The sequence below is a fragment of the Ursus americanus genome, chromosome 9 (genome assembly GCF_024610735.1).
Source record: "Ursus americanus isolate L20-20 chromosome 9, mUrsAme1.1.p, whole genome shotgun sequence".
Classification (NCBI taxonomy): Eukaryota; Metazoa; Chordata; class Mammalia; order Carnivora; family Ursidae; genus Ursus; species Ursus americanus.
This window is the reverse complement of record NC_142135.1, coordinates 46,303,505-46,321,099: the sequence shown is the minus strand read 5'-3', so window position 1 is coordinate 46,321,099 and position 17,595 is coordinate 46,303,505. Positions and strand designations below refer to the sequence as shown.

General features: G+C 33.1%; 1 protein-coding gene across 2 annotated transcripts in view; it reads left to right on the top strand.

Annotated features, from left to right (window-relative positions):
- CNBD1 (cyclic nucleotide binding domain containing 1) overlaps positions 1-17,595 on the top strand; it is a 445,210-nt gene that overhangs the window by 275,035 nt on the left and 152,580 nt on the right. For both annotated transcript variants that reach the window (XM_087864416.1, XM_087864415.1), the window contains exons 8-9: positions 13,028-13,165; positions 14,395-14,527. In XM_087864416.1, the coding sequence (XP_087720542.1) occupies positions 13,028-13,165; positions 14,395-14,527 (271 nt within the window). The remainder of the gene's footprint in view (positions 1-13,027; positions 13,166-14,394; positions 14,528-17,595) is intronic.

Here is a 17,595-nt window from a genome sequence, read left to right as displayed (position 1 = left end):
AGGGCATGATCCCAGAGTCCTGGGATCGAGCCCCACATCAGGCTCCTCCGTTGGGAGCCTGTTTCTTCCTCTCCCACTCCCCCTGCCTGTGTTCCCTCTCTTGCTGGCTGTCTTTCTCTGTGTGTCAAATAAATAAATACAAATCTTAAAAAAAAAAAAAAAAAGAAACTGCTTTTACCCATCTTCAGAAATCCATCTGCATAAATCAAACTGGACAAAATATATAGCTAACTGACTATATTATTGAAAATCAGAAAATGTCTATTAAAGGTTTTAGTAAACCTTCACTGTAATACATTCTGGATAGTGGTAATTCCTTAAAAAGGTGACTAAGACTTTACTCAGCCAACATATAAATGAACACATACAGACATATACACACATGCACAATTGTTTTCAGAAAAATTTATGTGTGCAATTGTTTTCTCAAGGATTTGCTTTATATTCACATACAGTAATATTTCACCTAACAAGAATGGATCTTTCAATTTCTTCTAAGATTAGCAGAGTGATAAACCAAAGGCCTTTATAGCAGACTAATTACATATTACCAAAGCAAGCAAATTTCTCAAGCTTTATACTTTACTCCTAGGAGAGTTTAGTAGATGTTTACATGACATAGTTTACTTATTTTAACATACAAATATAATAAGTCTGAAAATATGACTTCCAAGGCCAAAGAAAATTAGATAAAACATTTTGAGGAAAAGAGGGGCTACTACAGGAGGAAATATATCAGTTAGAAAATCTGGATACTGTAATTTTTAAAATGTAAATTATTTGAATATCATATTTTAGTAATACTCTTTTATACCATATAGTATATCATGTAAAATATTTCTATTATTGGATGTTAAATGTTAGTCATTTTTACTTCATCTTATGGAATGATTATTTGATACATTTTTAAAGTTAAAACATAAATAATAATAAAGTATATGGGGGCTTGATAATATAAATGAAGCTTTAGATCTGGGTTGGCAAACTAAATTCCTTGGGCAAAATCTGACTATAGCTTTTTGTGTGTGTGGTTAAAGTTTTGTAAGCATACAACCACACCCACTTGTTATATACAGTTTGTGACTGCTTTTACTCCACAATGGCAGAGTTGAATGGTGCTAACAGAGGCTATAGGGCCCATAAAACTGAAAATATTTGCTTTCTAGTCCATTACAGAGAAAGTTTGCCAACCCCTTCTTCTAGATGAAAACAACTAAAGAACTGACTAAAATATAATAAATCATTATATATGTTATAAATGCATTTTAAAAAAGATTTTATTTATTTATTTGACAGAGAGAGAGAGAGCAGAGGGAGAGGGAGAAGCAGACTCCCTGCTGAGCAGGGAGACCAATGCAGGACTCGATCCCAAGACCCTGGGATCATGACCTGAGGATACTTAACTGACTGAGCCAACCAGGTGCCCCTAAATGTATTGTTGATATGACAATAAAATAAAGAATTCACAGAAGTATAGTTAGAAAATATCATTAATAAAAATATTCTATTAAATAGATACACAAAATATTGAGTATTGAGAAAAATTATAAAAAAATTGTGATACTTTTTGGAGAACATTATTTGTATTCATTAAAAGATATTAAAGAAGGCTTCAATATAGTTACCCTACATTTATGGACAGAAACATTTAATATTTTAAGATGACAAATCTCCCAAAAGACCTTTAGGTTTCATGTAATTTCAGTGAAAAAATCCAAATAGTTTTCTTGCGGAACTTGCCAAATTGGTTCTAAAAATTATACTAAAGAGCCAAAGGCTAAGAACAACTAGATACTCCTGAAGAAGACACTTGGGGAAGAGATTCTTGCCCTACCAGATACAAAGACTTAAAATGATGCTATATAATTGATATACAGCTTTTATAGTGATTAATAGGGCCTCAGATGAACATAGAAGCAGCCAGAGTCCAAAAATGAGATCCACATATGCTAACACTCTTACAGTGGGGAAAATTGTGGGGTGATTCATTACTATGAGCTAAGGCAATTGGTAATCTATGTGAATAGAATAGATAAACCTACTGTTTACTTCACATGATATATAGTAATCAATTTGGGATCACAAGCTTAATTATAAAAGGAATTAGCTAAAATATTTTTTAAAAATATGTGGCAGAATTTCTTTATGATGTCATAATAGCAAAAGCTTTTAAAATAAGATACTTATAGAAGTATATTATAAGGATATTTGTTTAAAATCAAGAAAGTTTGGGGGGCACCTGGTGGCTGTCAGTTAAGTGTCCAGCTCTTGATTTCGGCCTAGGTCCTGATCGCAGTCAGTGTCGTGAGATTGAACCCACATCAGCCTCCACACTGGGCATGGAGACTGCTTAAGATCCTATCTTCTCTCCCTCTACCCCTTTCCCCCAAACAAATTTAAAATCAAGAAAGTTTTAACTGGACCTCTTTCTTACACCATACACACAAATAAATTTAAAATGGATGAAAGACCTAAATGTGAGATAGGAAAACATCAAAATCCTAGAGGAGAACACAGTCAGGAACCTCTTTGACATCGGCTATAGCCACCTCTTAGTAGACATGCTCCCAGAGGCAGGGGAAACAAAGCAAAAATAAACTATTGGGACTTCATCAAGGTAAAAATCTTCTACACAGCAAAGGGATCAATCAACAAAACTAAAAGGCAACCTACAGAATGGAAGAAGATAATTGCAAATGACATATCTGATAAAAAGTGAGTGTCCAAAATCTATAAAGAACTTAACAAACTTGACACCTAAAAAACTAATCATCGGTTAAGAAATGGGCTGAAGACATGAATAGACATTTTTCCAAATAAAACCTCCAGATGGCTAACAGGCACATGAAAAGATGCTCAACATCACTCATCATCAGGGAAATACAAATCAAAACTACAATGAGATACCAGCTAACACCTGTCAGAATGGCTAAAATTAACAGCACAGAAACAACAGATGTTGGCAAGGATGTAGAGAAAAGGGAACCTTCTTACACTGTTGTTGGGAATGGAAACTGGTGCAGCCACTCTGGAGAACAATATGGAGATTCCTCAAAAAGTTAAAAATAGAACTATCCTACAATCCAGCAATTGCACTACTAGGTATTTACCCTAAGTATTAAAAAATACTGATTGAAGGGACACACGCTCTTGATGTTTATAGCAGCATTATCAACAATAGCCAAATCATGAAAAGAGCCCAAAGACACACAAACATTTATATATATATATAAAATTCAGCCATCAAAAAGAATGAAATCTTGCCATTTGTAATGATGTGGATAGAGCTAGAGTGTATTATGCTAATAAGCGAAATAAGTCAATCAGAGAAAGGCAAATACCATATATTTCATTCATAAGTGGAATTTAAGAAACAAAACAAATGAACATAGGAGAAAGAGAAAAAAGAGAGGGAAGAAAAGAGAGGGAAGCAAACCATAAGAGACTCTTAACGATGGAGAAAAAGCAGGTTGCTGGAGGAGTGGTGGGTGGGGCGATGGGGTAAATGGGTGATGGGTATTAAGGAGGGCACTTCTGATGACCACTGGGTGTTATATGTAAATGAAGCATCACTAAATTTTACTCCCCAAACTAATATTACACTATATGTTAAGTGTAATTAACCAGAATTTAAATTAAAAACTTGAAACATAAAAAAAATATATCAATTAGGTTTTATTCATCCCATGATACCCTAAGTAAAGAGAAGGCACGCTTTGGATGAATATTTTTTTCAACACACATAAATGGCAAAGGACCAACATTTGGACTGTATAATGATCTACAAATCCAGAGGAAAATTATAATGAAAAATAGAAACATATTAATCAATCTTCTGCAGAAGAGAAACTATGAATTAAGGACTTGACAAATGAAATGAAGTTCTATCACTTTAGCAATCCAGTAAATATATGATAAATATTTTTTACACTTTAAAATAAATTCAAATAAATAACGGAAAGTATAATCAATAATATTACTTATTACCAAGTTGGAAAATATTAAAAATCAGAAAATACATAATGTTGGAGAAGTTGTGCAGAAACAGACATTGGATGCATTTATGATGCATGTAGGAGTGTAAGTTAGAACATGCATTTCAGAAAACACTTTGGGTATTAGATGTTAAAGCGGTAACACATCCTAAAGCACAGAAATTGCATCCTTAGGCATGTACCTTAGAAAAATAGCTATATATGGTATAAGGAGACATGTATAATAATGCTTATATCATCATTTTATAGCCAACTACTGATGATACAGATGTTCATCAGCAAAATAATTAATAAATAATTTGAGTATAGTCATGCAACAATGAAAAGTGAATGAACTACATTAACATGGCTGTATTTCAAAAACTAAATGTTCAGCAAAAACACAGAATAATGTATTGTAGTTACATACAATTTTACCAAGATATAGTTAAAAATTAATATCCTAATAATTAGCAGAATGGCTACCTCTACCTAAATAGGAAAATTTGATTTCTTTAGCCAGATAGTGGGCACATAGAGATTCATTTTATTGTTACTTTTATATGCTTAGTATTTATTGAAAAGTTTAAAAAGTAGGCTCTACAATTATAAAAGTAGAGAGTATAGTTAAGAAAATTATAGTTCTGTAATGGTGAATATGGAAAATCCCAAAGTGCAGTTCAAAGTACTTATTTTTTTTTTTTAAGATTTTATTTATTTATTTGACAGAGAGAGAGACAGCCAGTGAGAGAGGGAACACAGGCAGGGGGAGCGGGAGAGGAAGAAGCAGGCTCCCAGTGGATGAGCCTGATGTGGGGCTCGATCCCAGGACTCTGGGATCACGCCCTGAGCCAAAGGCGGACGCTTAACGACTGAGCCACCCAGGCGCCCCCAGAGTACTTATTTTAACTACAAGCAAAAATGTAAATATTAAATCATTTTCACACTGAGATTAGGCTGACACAGTTATTTCACTTTATATCTAAGCTTATTCAACTGAATCTTCTTCATAAGAACATATTAAACTCAGAATAAGTGGATATATGAGCCATTGAATTTAGCGTTATGTGGAAAAATGTTTTATTTTAAATATAAAGTCAAAAAGAAGTGTTTCTGCTTTATTAGAAAGTGCTATACAAAGCTACCAAAATATATCATTTTCCATATAAAATTCAAATCACATCAGAGCAATTAATAAACCATACAACACATGAATGATGTCAATCCATTAAGGTACTTTAGATTTTACAAGTGCTATCGCTAGTGAACATGTGATAAGCACTTATGTATGAATACCTATAATGTATGCATTTCAATATATGCTCCATTTATTTTTTTACTAAGCTTTATGTGCTAATTTTTGAAAGTTTAATTATTTAAAGTAGATATTTGCTTTTTCTTTAACTGACATTGTATTTCATATTATAATATAGAAGTATTTTTAGTTCTTAGTGCTTGCTCTTAAATGATTGTGAATATGCCACTCATTGTTTATTTTTTGCAGTATAACTTCGCAGTGGAAGAGCAATTTCACTAAATGACATGCTAGAATGATTATTTCTCTAGGTTGAAATGGTATACTCCTACATATCAGGTAGATTCATTTCTCCCTTGTAATAAGAAAATAAAAATATCTCAAATAATAATGGTATAAAAATGATTTTTCTCATCTATAACTAGTCAGCAGTACTTATTGAGCACCAACAATGTTTAGAAAATTATGAAATACATTTTATTTGTCCAAATGTTATTTTTTAATTAATTGGTTTAATTTTTGAACTATACTTCTGATTGAATTTACATTCAGTATTTTCAAATTAGGTAAATGAAAGTGTTGAATCATGCTGGGTCACTCCTTCAGAATTCAGCGTAGTCACTTAGGACCTTCTGAGGACATAGAATAAAAAGTTATATCTCTTTGGCAAAAAAAATCAGCAGTCCAAATCTAACAGAACAGAGAAAGGAAAGTATTGTTCCAGTCAGTGCTGAAGATATTGTATGAGTTGGTCTCTCTCAAACATAAAAAAATTAATGCAGAAAGAAATATTTGGGATGTATCTGAGATTCAGTTCATGGTTATCAGCTGAGCTGTGCTCATGTGCTAATAGGATGCAGTCTGGGCTGTTCAGGAGATTTTACATTGTAGGTACTGTGACACTTACACAGGAACATGTTTCCTATGAGTTCATCAGGTACTATTTTTCTTTGTTGATCCACTCCTTTCCTGCACTCGTAGATATATCTTTTCTCTGAACTAGAACATTTATGATTTTTAAAAGATTTTTAAAAATTTTAATTGACAGAACTCAACAGAACACAAAAATACATATGACATACATAACCTGCAAAGGAACAAAAAGTGCTAAGTACATTATTATTAGTATCTGATGTGTATGAATAATTAAGGCATTAGAAATTCTGCTATTAATACATTCATATTTAGTGACTTGTTTATCATATATATGATCTATCTATCTATCTACAGAGAAAGAAAGAGAAAAAGAGATGGGATATATATTATTTTCCCTCTTGTAAACCTACTAGTTCCTTCCTTGTGTTAAGAAGCTGCCATCTAATTTCTCTCCATTGTATTTTAGGAAAAGAAAGTCAAAACCAGGATAAGGCTCTTCAGAATATTTTTCTAATTACAGATACCAATTTCCATAAAAATTCCTGGACTATCTTGCCAAAGTCTCTATCCTTCCTTAATCTTCTATGAAAAAGGTTTAGATATTATTGTCCAATTGATTATTCTAAGTGATTTTTGAGTGCATTTCATATAGGGATGATAAGGGCAAGCTAATAAAGTCCAAACAATACAAACAGAGGTAGATCTTGTTTCAAAGAAATAGTCACCTTAGTTTGCCGAAGCTCGTGCTTTTAACCATGATGAGTAGCTTGCATCAACCCAATCTCCCTGCTGAGAACACTATAAAAGCTGGATAAAAGCAACCAACCAAACAACTGTCTGAAGGTATTTGAGAGCAACCAAGGGAACCAAGGGATTTGAAGGGCCATGATTCAAGAAAGAAAGGAAATACATTGTTTTGAGCCAGACATTTCTTGTTGCTTTACTTTGAGGCATCTGCCAGTTTGTAAGCATCGTAGGGATGAATAACTAACCAGAAAGCAGTGAATCAGAACTTTCAGGAGTCTTAGAGTACCAGAGTGACAAAATTTTGAGTTCAGTCTATCTAGACAATCAGTATTTGAGGGGCCAAGATACTGGGAAAAGAAAATCAGAGGAAAGGTACCTTGATATACCTTTCTTTTCTTTCAGGCATTTGCTTATTCCTAAGCTTTATAGAACAAGGGGCTAAAAATCTGTAAAAATCTGTATGTCAGAACCAGTAGGGTGGGTGGATGGATGGATGGATGGGTAGAGAGATGATAGGTAGGTAGATAGATAGATAGATAGATAGATAATAAGGAATTGGCTCAGGCAGTTTTGGAGACTGGCAAATCCAAAATCTGCCAAACCAATATCCAGTTTGAGTCTGAAGTCTGGAAGATGCTGTAAAACCAGGAATCACTGATGTCTACTGAGATCAACTTGAAGGCCACTGGATAGAGAATTTCCTAAATTCTCTCTTATTTGGTTGTAGATCAGTCCTTTGTTTTAATCTAATCTAATCTAATCCTAACCTAATCTAATCTAATCTGATCTAATCTAATCTTTCAGCTGATTGGAGGAGGCCTGCCACAGCATAAAAGCAATCTGCTTTTTTCTGTATACTAACTTAAATGTTCAACTCATCCAAAAGCACCCAGAGTAATATTTGACCAATTTATCTGGGTACTCCATGACCCAGTCAAGTTGACACATAAAATTAACCATCACAGCTACAAATCTAACAAGAACTGTCATCAGTCTCATAGCATTTGACAGATAGCAATTAAGAGTTCTATGTCTAGTAAGGATAAGAAGTTCTGATAAACATGTTAATCTATCAGTAGAAACCCAGAACTAAAATCCGCCTCAAATACCTTAGTTCCTGATTGGATCATGTACAGGCAGGCCAGTCTGGGTGGTCACAATCAGATTGTCCTTACATTTAGGTTGGTTCCTGCTTCTACCTTTTAGATATCACAATATACCCCTAATATGGCCCAAATCCCCTGTAAGTATATGAGAGATTATAAATGAAGCATTTTCATGTCACTTTCTTATCCTACAACATTATTTGGTTATGAGATGTACACTCTAAATGAGCCATTTAAATTATAGGGGAAACATAATTCTTCTGAGACAGACACCTTTGAGAATCGAATGAAAGCTATAGAAAGCTATTCAAGGAAAAAAACAGAAATTTACAAATAATCACTAACTGGCGTGAGACATTAGGAGTTCAAGAGTCTTCTAAAAGTCTATCCTTGGACCAAAGTTATGAACCCCTGATCTAGAGAGTCTTTGTATTTTCTGTCTGCTCTTCAGCCCCTTAGGGGGAAAAAAAATGTTCCACAGGATTGAAAATAGAACCTTTCCTTGGTTTAAAAATAGCAATTCTAATTTTAGTTAGTGATCTTGTTTAATGTGTAAATGCCTGAAAGCTAGAAGCATTGGAAAAATATAACAGGAAGAACAAAAATTATACCTGTAAAAGTCTACTGTTTTTCAGAAATAGTAAAATGCTATTTGAAACAAATCAACAATGTTTTTATTAAAAAGAAATCTTAATGGTTTACCAACTCTTATTATTCAGAAGCAGATGTTTGGCTCATCTATTATTAGCAAAGTATAACAATTTTTAATCATGGAAATATGTCATTTCCAGGGTGCCTGGGTGGCTCAGTCGGTTAAGCATCTGACTTCTGCTCAGGTCATGATCCTGGGATCCTGGGATCAAGTCCCACATCTGGCTCCCTGCTGGGTGAGGAGCCTGCTTTTCCATCTCCCCTTGCTCCTTCTTCCTGCTCATTCTCTCTCTCTCTCTGTTAAGTAAATAAATAAAATATTAAAAAAAAAAAGGAATACGTCATTTCCCATTAAAGGAATTATTGATGTATTTTTCAGTAAAATAGCATGAGAATTTAGAAGTGAGAGAAATGGCTCCTTTTGTGCACTTCCAACAACAATCTCCAGCAAAATAGGATTATCTATCTAGCCTTAATGAATGTTTCCCGCCAAATTGAGAAAGATTGCCTTGTACATAATTTAAATAGCTTTGTAATGTTGCCAGATTTCAAAATTGCTATGTTTATTGAAAATTTCAGAAAATACAGAGAGTTATAAAGTAGACAATGATAGTTATCTGCATTTTCATCATTCAGAAATAACTATACACATCTCATATATATCATTTAAGATATTTCATATATCAGTATAAAGATATCAAGAGAGAGAACACAGGTATGGAAAATAACACAGCATGTTGCTATCAATCTGGATTTTAAATGTCTTTTTAAATGCCCAAAATTTAAAATTTAATACATACTCAGGGGCACCTGGGTGGCACAGCGGTTAAGCGTCTGCCTTCGGCTCAGGGCATGATCCCGGCGTTGTGGGATAGAGCCCCACATCAGGCTCCTCCGCTGTGAGCCTGCTTCTTCCTCTCCCACTCCCCCTGCTTGTGTTCCCTCTCTTGCTGGCTGTCTCTATAAAAAAAAAAAAAAAAAATTAGTACATACTCAGTGTTGTAACTGAAAGAAAATATAATTTTTTAAGGAAAAGGTAATAAGTCTTTTGTCATTTTATCTCCAGCTCTCCCCTGAATAGGCAGGTGTTCACACTTGAACAGCTTTCTCTGAGCTCACATAAGCATATGAACAATTAAATAAACTTATACAGATTACTGTTTTTGTAACTGTTCAGTTCATAAAAATTTTCAACATATATTTTTACCTGCTATTTGTTTTCTTTTTTATTATAAGAATTCTTAAAGGATAAGATACATAGATGTCACTAATTTTATACAGTATGTAAAAATTTAGACTCAGTTGAATACACACACGCATACACACTCATTAACTGGTGGCCTATAAAGAAGATTCTAGTTGGGGGTTAGTAAAATGTGCTGCATTAAACTTCTTGTAAATACATCCTTAAGAATGCACTATTTCTATAAGGTAGATCCTAGGAGATGGGTGCCTGGATAAAGCACTTCATACGTTCTTTGCTTATTTTAGTAAATACTGCTAGATTATTTCCCATTTTAAAAGGTTTTTATATTTTTGAGTTATGCAGGAAAATGTTGCCCCAGTTTCATAGGTTAGAGTACTTTAGTATTTTCGGCCTAATAGATGAATAAACATTTCTCTGTCTACTAGTAAGGTTGAGAATGTTTCTTTTGTGTGTGGTTTGTTTAGTAGTTCTCTTCTGGAAATTTTTTTTAAAATAATTTGTCATTTTCTCTAATTATTTGTTTTTGTTGCTCCTATTTAAATCAAATTATAAGTGTTAGATATTTTAGGGACATAGTAAATTTCATCGCTTCATTTTTGTGTCATTATGTTTATTTTCTTTTTCCATCCATAAAGGTCCAATTTCTATATTATTAAATTTTCAATTTTAACTAAGAAGAGCTATATAATCTTTTTTCTTTACTAGTTCCAAAGTATAAAGATTCTCAATACTTTTAGTTTTTGTCTTCCTGCTCTTCTCTTTGGAGTTACTGTTGTAAAAGTATTTTAAATCTATGTTATTTTAAAGTAACCCCATGTTAGTTATTTTAAAAATATTATATGCCAATAAATTTTATTTACATTTAACAATTTTATCAACTGTTTTGTACTACTCTTTGGATTCAGTATTGTTCTAACTAAAATTCTTCTTTTTAAATTTGTTTCATGTGATGTCAAAAATTAACTTGAATATTGTTTTTCCTCATTACATATTCCTATTTAAAGTAAATGTAGAATTCTAGTTTGAAAGTTATTTTTTCTGAGCACTTTGAAGATGACCATAGTTCTCGAACAGAATGGAAATATAAATATTAATAACTTAAATAGTTCAGTTATATAGTAATTCAGTTATACAACAATGTTTATATAGAGAGAGTGTGTAAAGGATATTGGAAATGTAATACTTTCCTAATAATATTAGGGAGTTTAATGACATAGTTACGACATCAAAAAAGAAAGATTTAAGACTATTATTCAAAACCATGGAGGATGTCTGCTTTCATAATAGTTTATTAGGTAATACAAACTAAGGCTTATCCTAAAAACAATTAGAAAATTGGGAAAAATGTATATAGAAAATATCTGCTTAAATTTACTGATCGCTAACAAGATGATGAAGGGGGACCTGGAGGAGAAACATAAACAGAATACGCCAAAACCTGAGCAGGAATACAAAGTACAGTTACATCTCTAGGTTTTGTATATTCCTTCATTTCTAAAATTCACCTCATCCCTATTCTGGAAAATTTGGTGCCATTATCACTGATGTGATAATTACTCCTCTCCCATTATTTTTGGTTTCTTCTGGAAATCCTAGTAGATATATGCTGAATGCTCTCCAACTATCTTCCTTATCTCTTAAAGTCTTATTTCAAATTCCTTCTATATTTTATGTGTTTTATTCTGAATGCTTTTCTCATGTTTTATCCATTTTGTGAATTATTTCTTAAATTTTAATTAATGTGTCCATTAAGTGTTTATAATAACTTATTTTTACTTATAAAAGTTTAATTTTGTTCTTTTGCAAAATGCAAATGCAATATGATCTAATATATGAATTGTATTTATCTTCTTTTAGGTTTTTTTTTTTTTTTCAAGTTCTTTGTTGAGTTTCCCTTATAGGGGTTTTGTTACTTGTGAGGCTTTTATTTTTTATTATGATTTTGTTATTAATAGGGTTTGCTTCCTATGTGAGTTCTTTTATCCTCAAGTCATACATAAGGTTTTAAATTTGCACTTTCCTGGATCCTAGTTCACTAGCTGTGTACCAGCCTGAACGGTAATTTTTAAGCTCTGAGTCCTGTACTATGTGTAAATATATACTCTTCACCTACACAAGTTATAGACCTAGGATCCTGATTTTGTGACAACTCTACGCAGTTCCCCAGCTAGACTAGTGGGTGAAGTTTTTGTTGCTTCCATTTCACATACAAGCAATCCTCCAAGGTTCTCGGCTTTAGGCACCAAGGCTCAATTCCAGTTCCTTGCTTCGTGTGGTCCTGGGTCTCATCTCCTATTCCCACATGTCTGATGAATTATGGAACTCAACCCCTTAGGCCTTTATCCTAGTTTGATATCACTGTGAACCACTTCAGCTTCGTCATTTACTATTTAAAATTCCTCTTTATTTCTGGACTTGCAGATTCAAGCTCAGCTATCCATTCAACTAAAAGAAAACAAGTCAGCTTTTCTATGAATTTGAAATGGAAGAGTGGAGGTCATTTCATATCATCTTAGCCATATAGACCTGATGTTTTCCATAAGAAACTTCTCAATTTCGTAGATATATATTATCTATGATAAATATTTTTCCCCAGGCAAACATGAATACAGATCCTTTATGTAGCTATGTATATTTTCATTATATCCTAATAATTTACAATACATATTCTGTGTAACATTTTGGGGATGCTAAATATTTATCTTTTACATATTAAATTAGGAGACCCTATGTGTGTGTATGTTTGTGTGTGTGTGTACATATATTTGTATGTGTGTGTGTGCATAACACTATATTCATTTTCATTATTACTACCAACATATGAGGATAATAAAATAAACAGAAGAGCAAGTATGTGAGTGTACTTTTTTCTTCACTCTTTCAATAAATATTTATTGAATGGCTACTATGTTCCAAGCATTATTCTAGGTACTTAAAATGAATCAGTGGATAAAACAGAAGCTCTATTCTTATAAGTTATTTCTTTCATGCTACTGAAAAAATGGAAGCTTTTTCTTGCTTTGGGACGATAACACTGGGCAGAAATATGACATCCATGCAAGACTGTTTCGATCCCCTTCTTTCCAAGACTTGGAGTTTGACCTGCCATCATACCTTTTGCAGACTCTTCTAGACTTTTTCTATCACCATCACTGGTATTTTATGTTGATGAGTGATAATGAAGTTTAAGTTACTTCCGTATTTTTTACAGCTTCAGCAATGGAGTACCTTTGGAACCCTGGAAGTTGCAACTCAGACAGATTCAGAAGCAAAGGAGTACTCGGTGATCACAGAAGAAGATTGTGAAATTCTTAAAATCCCTGCAAAGGATTATACAAGGTTAAAATCGGTATGATCATATCTAATCTATATACTAACATAATATGTGTATAAATTCAAGCTAAGTTTTGCCTCTATACAGAAGATGTCCATATCTTTTTAATTTTTTAATATAACAACTTGGAGACATAAAAATGTGATTTATTTGATGAACATTATTTGAGCTTCTGACAATGATGGGTAGTTGAAGTGGAAAGAAAGGTCTCTATGGATATATTTTATGTATATTTTTAGCACTTAGGGTTTTTCATGAATTTCAAATCCATTCATTTATACATTCATTTATTCATGTATTCATTCAACAAACATATGTTTTGGGTGTCAACAACATCTTATGTGTTAGGGATACCAGACAATCATACAGAGAGATCTCTAAATCTGTACAGTCCACTGGAGGAAAAAAAAAAATACTTGGGAGTGACTGGTATGCTATTTCATTGTTTTAATGGATAATAAAAACCCAGAGTTGCATGAATAGGTATTATCACAACTTAATTCTGACCCCCTAATTCTGCTACATTAAAAAAAAACCTTATTTACTTTAAGTTTACCAATTTATTCTCCTTTAATCAACTCCAAAATTTTCCCTCTTTTTGATTTCTCCTCCCCTGATGACAGAGAAAGTTTTTATAAATGACTGCATTGAAAGGCCCCCCACTGTCCCACTCTGCCAGCTTTTCATGGTAGGATCTAAGTCTGGTGCAGGGGGCATGAGGGCAATGGCATCAGCTGTGGTTGTGTGCTCAGATTGGACGGAGATGAGGAGACATCCATTTTCTTGATTTAGGTCTCTAATAATAGTTACGGGTTTTTTTTGCTACAGTGGTCTCAGTGTCAGTGGTACAGATGACTTTGTCAGAATTCAACTTCCTTCCAAATCCCTGGTTTCAGAGTGGCTAGCTTAAAAAATTTGTTTTGTATGTTTTTTTTTCAAAATACAAGTATCAGTGATTCAGTATTATCAAGTACAACTTTTGAGCTTAGTCTTGACTATGAAAGAATTTCTTAAAAATGCTAAAACATTTATGGAAGTCTAAAAATATTATGAAAGGTGAGAAAATATAATTTTAGTAGCAAATCTGAAGACTAAATTTTCAATATGGTTATGTGATCATAGAATGATGCTCCTACAAAATTCAAATGTATTTTATACAATTTATACTCTTATAACTTTTTTCTGTTACTGGCATTTATCTATCTGCTATACATTTTCCCTTCCTTTTTTATGACTTTTTTCAGGAAAAAATAAAACTTGAACATAAAGAAAAGGTGAAATTAATTCGTAAATGTCCATATTATGAAGAGTGGCCCACTTTATCCATATATGAGCTAGTTGCACTCATTAAATGGAAAAAATTTCCTCCAGGTCATGGTGAGTTTAATGCAATTTTGGATCATTTTCTTTACATAACACATTATTGGAATTTGTAATCTTTTATCGTTTTAATGCTTTATATAATATTTCTTCATGCTGTTTCTCTAACTTCTTAATGTAGCCTTTTAATTGGACATTTAGATTGTTGCCTGTTTTTTTGTTAAAAAGTCATTCTGTATTGGCTTGAAGAGTGATCTCAGAACTGGCCTTACTTTCATATCCTTCTATAATTCCTCATGGCCCTGCCCCTCTCGCCCTACTCTGACAGTCAATGTAAGGACCAAAAGGAGAAATGCCGTGAGAAGTTATGTTCATTTTTCCTGTTCTCCTGATTGAACACTTACTTAAGCAGCAAGTTTGCTTCCCTGTACTTGGACTACACATTGTCAGTGGAAAAATATAGAGAAAAGATGAGGCTGAGATAAAGGGTAGCAACAGTGAAGATGCCAACATTTCCAATATCCGGCATGGCAGGGATGTGTGGATTTCCTGTTTACATGCACACAAAAAGTGGAGGTGGCATTGAGTCAATTTTGTACAGTTGTTTCTATCTATGAGACCCCATTAAGTAAGAGATGTCTTCTGTTATGGACTGAATGTTTGTGTCCCACAAAATTCATATATTGAAGTCCTAATCCCCAATTTGGAGGTGGGACCTTTGAGAGGTGATTAAGTCACTAGAGTGGAGCCCTCATGAATGCGATTAGTGCCTTTAAAGAAGAGATGTGAGAAAGATGATCTCTCTCTCTCAGCCATATGAAAATACAAGAAGGCAGCTCTCTGCAAACAAGATAGAGGGATCTTACCAGACCCTGAATCTGCTGGCACCTTGATCTTGGACTTCCCAGCATCCAAAACTGTGAGAAATAAATGCTTGTTGTTTGGGCCATCCAGCCTATGATATTTGTTACGGCAGCCCAAACTGACTAAGACACCGACACAAGAGGAACTGTGGTAGGTGGGTCAGAGCAGCTTTAGATCTCCTTCAGTAAGGCATCCCTACTGCCCTATAAGAGATAGTCACAAACAACAGAGAGAGGTGTGTTTATACCCTTGCCTGGCTTTTCTCTTAGTCGAACAGTGGATTATAATACAAGAGGTAGTATTTGAGAGAAATACTTCCATTTCAAGCCTGCAAAGCCATAAATGTAGTGAGGGATATGTTGCCAGGAGGTAACATTTCTGAATTAAATTTAAAATTAAAATTCTAAGAAGAATGAGTCTAAGTTGGAAATTCCATAATGTGATTCTTAATAAAAATATGGTGGAGTTAAGAAAAATCTGGCTAAGATATCCTTTGAGGGAGTCACTGTGTAATAGAAAAATGAGGTGTAGCATAGAACCAATGCAGAAGGTTCTTTTATTAGAAGAAAAGTAAATAAAAATAGAGACAAGGTTATGCTTTAAAAACTAAGATTCTCTAATAAACTTGTGAAATTTGATTATAGCCCTTTACTAAATTTATTCTGAATTTCTTTCCACTGCTTATTTTTATATTTTATTTATCACTTTTTAAAAATACAGTGTTTAACCCATATGTAGCCAAATATATATATTTTTTCTTGTTTGCAAAAATTGAATTTTAGTTGTATTTTTGTTCATGAAACATTTTTTCTAATGAGTTATAAATGCCACTTTTGGCCAACAGTACATTTAAGAAAGCAAGTATTAAATTGGCTTGGGAAAAATTAGGAACTGAACATATCTAAATTCAGCATGTTTATTGTATAGAAACATTTTTTTTAAAAATATGGATGTTTTGATTTATCATAGGTTCCTCCTTTTGTATCAGAAATATCACATTTTGGTCCATGCTTCATTTCCAGGGCTATTTTGTATAAAAAATAATGTCTCAGTCTTGCCTATCTATAAGGGCATTAATATTTTTTAGGTTATAATAAAAGGAGGAAAGACGGGCACCTGGGTGGCTCAGTCAGTTAAACATCAGACTCTTGATTTCAGGTGAGGTCATGATCTCAGGACCATGGGATTGAGCCCCATGTCAGGCTCCGTGCTCAGTGTGGAGTCTGGTTGTCCCTCTCCCTCTGATAGTCCCCCTGCTTGTTCTCTCTCTCTTAGTCTCTCTTTCAAATAAATAAAATCTTTAAAAAAATAAAATAAAAAGGAGGAAATAAACCTAATCAAAGATATTTTCAATTATGTATGTGAGCCAAAAGAATATGGAATTTTAAAAAGGGGAATAATTATGAGCTTTTAATTTATTTGATTACTAATGATGACTCATATGTGTCTCAGTCTAAAATATCAACCTAAAATATTTCAATTTAGCATCAGAATTAAGGTGGTACTGACTTGATGCATTTTCTTAGACTAATGCTGGGTTCGAGTTCTTTTAAGTAAATGTCTAAAAATAATGGTGGAATCTATCTATTGCATTGGACAGTCTGTGATTTTATTGAATAAGTCAAAAGTAGCATTATTTTCCCACTGATTCCCAAATAAAAATATGTGGTGCTTACATTTATACAGTTTTAAAAATCATTTGTCCTCCTTAGAGAAGAATGACAATTACAATAATTGAGCTTCAAAGCCTCTTTCAGCCCTGAAATACTGTGGTTCTTATAAATAAACATACCTAGGTGAAGAATAAGTTCTGTCAACCTAATCAAATTTTCTTATATGGCAGTGACAAACTTGATATATCAAAGAGAAGCATTAGATGTAATACTTCTCGACTTTACTCAAGATTTATTTTGAATTTTTATCAGAAAACGTAGACTCTAGCTCAAATTATACTTTTATTATCTTGGTTTAAAATTAGTACTAGTATGATTTCCAAAGCATAATTATGTGTGTTTTGATCTTCTTTTAGGAATGTATATTGGATGAAGTTTCAGAGAGATTTAGTTAATTATTCAAAAGCTTGATAGAATTTAGGATTAATCCTTGGCAATCTATGAAATAAGTAAAGCTTATTTCTGGCTCTGTTTCCTTTGTTAACTTCCTAAGTCTTCCTACTTTTGCTTCACATGCCAGAGGATCCTGACTGTAATAGATGTGTACAATGCTGCTAGTAATTTGGGCATGTCCAATTTGTATCACAC